This window comes from Arachis duranensis, chromosome 5 (assembly GCF_000817695.3).
Source record: "Arachis duranensis cultivar V14167 chromosome 5, aradu.V14167.gnm2.J7QH, whole genome shotgun sequence".
NCBI classification, from domain to species: Eukaryota; Viridiplantae; Streptophyta; class Magnoliopsida; order Fabales; family Fabaceae; genus Arachis; species Arachis duranensis.
The window spans coordinates 62,425,266-62,432,682 of NC_029776.3; the positions used below are offsets into that span (position 1 = coordinate 62,425,266).

At 31.5% G+C, this 7,417-nt stretch overlaps 1 protein-coding gene across 1 annotated transcript; it reads right to left on the bottom strand.

Moving 5' to 3' along the window:
* Nucleotides 1-2,287: 2,287 nt before the first annotated feature.
* On the bottom strand, nt 2,288-5,498 carry LOC107489574 (uncharacterized). The gene is made up of 5 exons (XM_016110323.3): nt 4,966-5,498; nt 3,557-3,656; nt 3,315-3,450; nt 2,724-2,819; nt 2,288-2,636 (listed from the first exon to the last, which is right to left on the bottom strand). The coding sequence occupies exons 1-5, from the start codon at nt 5,492-5,494 to the stop codon at nt 2,418-2,420; spliced, it is 1,080 nt and encodes a 359-aa protein (XP_015965809.2). The 5' UTR covers nt 5,495-5,498; the 3' UTR covers nt 2,288-2,417.
* Nucleotides 5,499-7,417: the final 1,919 nt, after the last annotated feature.

Sequence of the window (7,417 nt, forward strand, 5' to 3'; positions counted from 1 at the left end):
GTTCATCGACAACACATTGGACTGTAAAATGAACCGAAATATTGTCATAACAAGACCATTGTGTAATAACCAATGAGTCGAAACATATGCATTCTATAAAATCAGAAACCCTTGCATTCTATCCAAATTCAAATTCATAAACAACATTGATTTTAGTAAAGAATGACAAAATTATTCATTATCATTTTATTTAATTGCACTCTGTTCTATTCAATTTAAAATTGTTGAAGAATGAACCAAAATAAGATCATAACAAGACCATTGTGTAATAACAAATAAATCGAAAAGTGTCCATTATATAAATTCAAATTCAAAAATTCTTGCATTCTAGAATAAACCGAAAATATTATCAAAACAAGACTATTGTGTAATACCAAATGAACCAAAAATTGAACACTGGTTTTATTACTTTATTCAATAGTATTCCATTCCATTCAATTCAAAATTATTGAAGATTGAAACCAGATAAAATGAAGACCAATCCAAACCTCATCCAGTTGATTCGATTCTGAAGAATAATCTAAATTGCTCTCATTCAACTGATTTGAGCTTGAACCATTCATTGTTTTGATAAAATGCTATTTGATTCAGAAGAATAATACACTATTCGATTCAAAAGAATAATATGTTATTCAAATGTAGATCAAAATTTGAAGAGAAAGAGAAGAAATCAGAGGAGAAATACAACGAAAACGAACGAAAATCTGAAGAGAAATCAGAAAAGAACAAAGAAGCTTTACGTTGAAGAAGAACGAAGAAAGAAGCTTTACGTTGAAGAGGAAGCTTTATGTTAAAGAGATTTACATTAAAAGTCTATTACGAAAGCATGAAAGAAAAGGTAGCGCAGCACGTGAGAGAAAATATCATAGTTGGACTTAGTTAGGGAAATTACTTAAATGCAGAACATTATTGTTAAATAATAATGTATAAAACAATGAACATAGGACTAGGGTTAGAATAAAATATATACGAGTAATATATGAATTTTACAAAATATTCGAAATAACAGAGTAACTTAAGATTTAAATATAATACTGTAAAATTACTTTAAATATATATATAATTTTGTTTATCAACCTACCAATGAGTTCAGATAATTACTTTTTATTTAAATTACAAAAAAAATATATTAATAACATTTTATAAGGTACACTTTAAACTTGAAATATCAATTACCTAAATTAAATTATAAGATCTTTTATTATATTTCTCTTACCGGAATTTTAATTTCAATTTAAATAAAATAACTAATTATAATAAAAATTATACATAAATATTAATTTACTTAAACTTAAAAGTATTTTATCAATTTAATCATTCCTAATAAATTAGTCTTTGAAAGCTCACATTAATAAAATAAATATTCGTAATAGAAATGACGTAAATTAAATTATGTAATTCTTCCATTACTGAGTTTTAATCTCAATTATGCAAAATATTCAATTATAATAAAATTATATAATAATCCTTATTAATATAAAAATCAATGTATCTCATAAATCATTTAATTATATAGGATGTTACAATGGTTACTTGAAATGGATGGATTGAACCTAAACGTGAGATTCAAACTCCTTTTGGATGCTAAGTCCGATGTCTCTATGGAAGAGGTGCCATCATCCGACATCTTGAGAATGGGGTGATACCTGCAAGGGATTCCGATGCTTAAATTAGCAAGAGTTTTAGGCAGGTTTTTATGTAGATTAAAGTTGAGAAATACTTGAGTTGAAAGAGGTATTTTCACAATCGAATGAGTGATCTTGTGGCCACTTTTGTAACCTCCCTTCCTATTCTAGCGGGTAGTTATCTTTCCCTTTTATCTAGAAGTTGTTAAGATCTTATCTTAAATATATGAGCTTATTTATAGGTGCAATTAAGGTTCTACATACCAGGTCAACCCTGTGAAGTCAGACACGGTGATGATGAGGTCAGATACGGTGGTGAAGCGAATTTGACGTACATGAACTTTGTCTATTTTTAGGTCTAATTTTGAATTTTGAACCAGGATAGGAATAATTATAAACAAAAAAATTCTGTATTTTTCAAGTTACAGTTTTGTATTATTTAACTAAAATTTTAGTGGTTTTCATGTTTTTCGAAAAAAATTATTTTTTATCAATACTAAAAAATGAAAAATAAAAGAGAGTAGGCTGGTCGAGAGAAAGAAAAAGAGATCGATGATGAAGAAATCGAACGAAAAACAACAATAATTAAAAGCAGGATTAGCAGAAAAAGAAGATGCAACCACAGAACAATAAGATGAAAAAGAAACAATAACATCAAGAGAGTATATAATTTTCACGTGCTGAGTATTGTAAACGAGTTTTGTCGTATACGTGTAACATAACCGTACATGCTATATATATTCTTTTCAATTATAATCAAGAAATCAATTTCTTTTACAGTTTTACTAAGCTCTAATAATAATTTTGTACATTTTTTTTCGTGGCTTTAATAATTTTATACATCTTAGCATTTTTCTTTTTCTTTTTCTTTTTTCTTTCCCAGTCGTCCTGGTCTTCAAGTGACCGTTTCCGAGCTCGCAGATTGAGCTGAAGGCTTTCGGGTAGTGGAGGTGTCCTCCCTCTGCGGAATAGAACTGCAAGAGCCCTCATTTTCTGGCAAAGATCAAATATCTGCAAGATGGACATTGCAGACGTTATGGTTTGGAAGTTATTTAAGTAGCACAGATGGAAAATAACAATTTGTTTAGTTTTCTTTACCGATGAGGCTTCTATCTCAGCAACACCCTCGCAACCTTGACCACCTCCTTGTAGCAAGTCACAGTACTTTACTGCTTCATTTTCATCTTCAAATACCTGAAAACATATTGTGAAGTTGTAAGCAATTAAACCATTCTAATGACTGAAAAGTTGCAATAAATACGCAGTATCTTACAAACAAGGCTTTTCCACCCCAAAAAAATTATATATAGGCATGTTTTGTAGGGGATAATAGAGGGAAATTTTAATACGCCTCATGGAAATTTACACACAGATGTATGCTAAGAAAGAAAGTGCACAATGCCAAAAAATAAAAAAGAGAAAGAGTACAATTACTAGTGACATTATTTAAGACTGTAGGCTATGATATAGCAAGAAAAACTACTCAAAATCAAAATAGCAAGAAAAAACTACTCAAGGTGTTTTATATGCAGCAGCAAAAGAATCATCATATTACCATTTAGTCAAAATAAAATGGTAGAGCATAAAGTTAGAATTTGTTGGAAATTCACATTACTAAATGTTCACAATGACACAATACATTGATAATTATAAATTTAACCGTGGTGATGCATTTGTATGAATATATACCAGCACTCCCTCTCTAATATCTTCCACAAGCATTTGAAACTTTGTCCCTCCCCTTGCTTGTTTGGACTGATTCCCAAGTCCAGATCTCCAGTTGCCTCCTTTGGAAAATAATAAGCCAAGCTCTCGCTCAACCTCACTGTTAGAGATTAAGAAAAAGAGAAAGAGAAAAAAAATCTCAGGTAGGAAATATGGTGTATACTACTAAGGAGGGGTGAAAAAGCAAGCATAAAAGTGGATCAAACCTTCTATTTCTTCGGGTTTTCATTGTCCACAATTGATTTTCCTTTTGCGTTAGTACATAAACAGGCTTTGAAGTTTCTCTCCAAGGGTTGGAATCTAATACTGTTAAAATGAACGAAAGGAACAAACAAAATATTAATAATGCTTTACTTACCATATAAACCTTCAATTTTCTATGACAATCTCCCTATCCACCTACACACATGGGTACACCCAACAGGGACACGGGCATATCAATCTATCCAAAAATGCGCACAACACAACCAGCACTATGTACAACACAGGCAACCACAGCATATTTAAACATGCAGCAAGGTAGTGTAAATCATTTACTTTTGGTTTTGGACAGGAAGAGACGGAAAGAAAAGGGTTTGAAGAGTAACATGAAGTCCTCTTTACTCTTGAAACCCTTCCTTTCCATCCCTTCCCCTCCAAAACTCCAACTCGCAAACACACCCTAAAGCAACGCTCCACTGTTGTATGTTTAAAACAACAATCAAGTCTGGCCTAACTAGATCGGATCAGTTACTCACATGGATCAGACTATTCCGCAACACATCATACAGTTATATTTGCCATGATGGAAAACCCCTATAGAAGCCTGCAGTACACTATTTTGGTGGTTTTGGTTTGAGATGAACAATGAACTTCATCAATGACTAATTTTTGCTGCTAACCCTCTGATTTTTCCATAATCCTCTCCAAAGGGTTCCACTTTGTTGAACAATAAACAAAAATAAGATAGGAAAGCTTAGCTTAGTCGATGGTCACATCCTTGTTGTTTTGTTCATCCTTTTTGTATATAATTATCTTCTGCTCTTCCCTTCCTTCTTTCTTCGGATGAGCCTTGACAGAAATGTAAGGTCATTCGTTGTGTCCTAGATCATGCATTTAAATCCTACAAAAGTATCTCAATTCTTCACACAGGGGACTAGAGATGTTAGGCTATGGTATGTACATCAAGTATGTTCAGAGACCACTAGACTGAGCATCATGCAATGGACCACCTTTCTCCTTTTTCTTTCTCTTATCAAAAAAGCACAAACAGCAATAAGTACCATAATTGGTATAGTGATGTATCATCAAGGGCACAGAACATTCATGTACCCAAGCAAACAAAATCAAATAACTTTCCTAAGGTTTCGGGTTTTATTTTTCCCTCAAGGGTTGAAACCACTAGTAGTCATTTCTATTCAAGCATTTCAAATTCTGTAAGCGGTATGCCTCTCCAACACTGGCAGCTCTAATCAATTTTTTTTAACCAAAAATTAGGGACAGCTACTCAGCAGGTAATTCAACTAAACTACTTTCCTTTTATCAGAGCAAGTCCAAATTTCCCTAACATCTAAATAAACCCTAAAATTAGAGAGAGAGAAAAGGGGGGGGGGGCATCAGAATAAGGAAAACGCACCGTCGTAGCTACTGGTATCGAAGGATTGTTGGAGATGCCTGCGCATGTCGTAAGCGCGAGACGAGACACGCTTGACGAACTCGTCGGAGGTTCCAGGGATGGTCCCGTCCATATGAAGCGCCCTCTCAACCTCCTCTTCTTCATCGTATCCACCGTCGTTTTTGCTTCCCTTAACGTCGTCGGCACCGCCAGCGCTGCACGAGACGTCGTTTAAGCCTCTCGTGGTCCTTCTTGTTCTTCTTCTGATGAAGCTGATGCTGAAGAGTTTGGAGAAAGACGTCGAGGAAGAGAGAAGACTGGGAGGGAGAGGGGCGCGTGAGAAGAGTGCAAGGTGGCGCGTGTGGCGGTTGAAAGGATTTAGTGGAGGGAGCACCATGGAAGGGGAGACAGTGGAGAGGGAATCCATCGCTCGCGTGTTGACGCGTGATGGGAATGATGGAAGAGAAGAAGGAGGAAGCTGGTGGAGGCGCGCAAGGAAGAGCCGTAGAAGAAGAAAACTAGAGAAGAAACTAGAGAAGAAACAAGGCATCTGATTTTATTGTTTATGACTTATGAGAATTTACGGCGGTATGATTAAAGTTATTAAATTATAATTTGAAGGGTATTACTAGGGAGCTAATGATTTAAGCATACAATGTCATAAACTCACTCATCTCAAAAACATAATCTGACAGGATAATGTAACTTCCTAAATCTTTATTGTACACATTGTACGTTTAGGCCATTAGCTCTCTATATTTTTTCTAATTTTAATGTATTTTAAAAAAAATTATATTTGTAAAGAATATTTTTCTTCAAAATTTTCAAAAAAAATAAAATAAAGAATCGAAAAAATTCAAAATATAAGTTTTAGAAAGAGACAAAAACTAATCTATTTCCTTAATACACTAAAAGTCTAAACCTAATTTTTTCTCTAACTAATGAAAATGAGGAGTTAATTTTTATAAATTCATTTTTTTCTAAAATAAAAGTACTATTTTTTCTTTTAAAGTTATTTTAGAAAAATATTTTTATTATAATTATATTACAATTAACATTTAATGAATAATGTTAATTTAGGAAACTATTTTTATTATAATTATATAAAATCAATATTTATTGCATTATTATGCTAGCAAGCTATAACTCAGATAGCATAATCTCCTCATACTCATTTAGAAGTTGCGGGTTCGAGTCTTTCTATCTTTGGTAAAAGGAAAATATTTATTGCATTATCAACTAAAAAAAATGATGTGTCAATTCTTCATAAATTCATTTTTCCTCCAAAATAAAAGCATTACTCTCTCTTCTAAATTTATTTTAGAAAAATATATTTATTATAATTATATTATAATATTATAATTATATATATTACAATTAGCATTTAATGAGTAATACATGATTATACTAATTTAAAAAATATCTTTATTATAATTATATAAATTTAATATTTAATAGTTGTTATGTTTCATTTTCTATGTAATTATGTTAATACATCAAATAATTTTTGACAAGTTAATATTGATATCTACTTTAAAAATTAAACAAAAATCTATGATTCTAATCATAATAAAAATGTACATGATATGATAATAGCTTATTCAATCACGGCAAATATATAATGTATAATGTAAATAATAAAAAATTAACTTAGTAATAACTAATTTATATAATTATTTTTGTTCTAATAAAGGCTATATATAGTTTTTTTTTGTTCGTGAGTCTAGATCTGAGAGTCAACTCTATTATTTTTAATTTATTATTCTTCTTTGACTACTTCATAGAATAAGAATGTATTCTTCGTTTTTCATGAGGTTAATCCTTTTAAGGTACAATTTATAACTTTTTATAGTATTTTTTATATACTCATTCTATTATATTATTCTTTTGATAATTTAATGATTGTTCTTACTCCAATTTATTCTTTTCGTCTAATGTTCCAATGCGATTGTCTTTTATCGCAATCGTTTACAATACACCACATCCATCAAATGCCATCTCAAGGAATAGTAAACTCTATTTTACCAAAGGATGGTTGGATCTACTCACATATTATGACCAACCTAATGGAATGTGGGTAAAGTCAGTTTTCTTGGGAGGAGCTCAGTTTTTTATTAAGGAATTATTTCCATGGAGCTTTGTAGGCCAAGTTCAAGTTCCATTCCTTCCATGCTTTCTATGTCTACCTGAAAATCTTCGAAGTGGAGAAGAATTTTCTCAATTTAAGTTCAGTTTTGATATATTCGTATCAAACTCGGAAAACAATTTCAACGATTGGTAATATATTTAAATTTTCTTATTTTAAGTTTTTCGTAATTAAAATAATTTTATAACATATTGTGACTTTTTTTTCAGAAATTACCGGCCTTTTTTTTGTATCAATGCAATGCCATTGAGGAAAATAAATGTCAGTTTAGTTTCTCGGTGTCACAATTCTATACCTTACCACATTGCATGGATAGCAGATGATGAA

What these genes read in the sequence shown, in the direction of transcription:
- LOC107489574 (XM_016110323.3), bottom strand. Translation starts at nt 5,494, where the DNA reads ATGCCTTGTTTCTTCTCTAGTTTCTTCTCTAGTTTTCTTCTTCTACGG. An exon ending in AAAACCCGAAGAAATAGAAG is followed by an intron (nt 3,451 to 3,556) that starts GTTTGATCCACT and finishes AATCTCTAACAG; the next exon opens with TGAGGTTGAGCGAGAGCTTG. An exon ending in CTGAGATAGAAGCCTCATCG is followed by an intron (nt 2,637 to 2,723) that starts GTAAAGAAAACT and finishes TCCATCTTGCAG; the next exon opens with ATATTTGATCTTTGCCAGAA.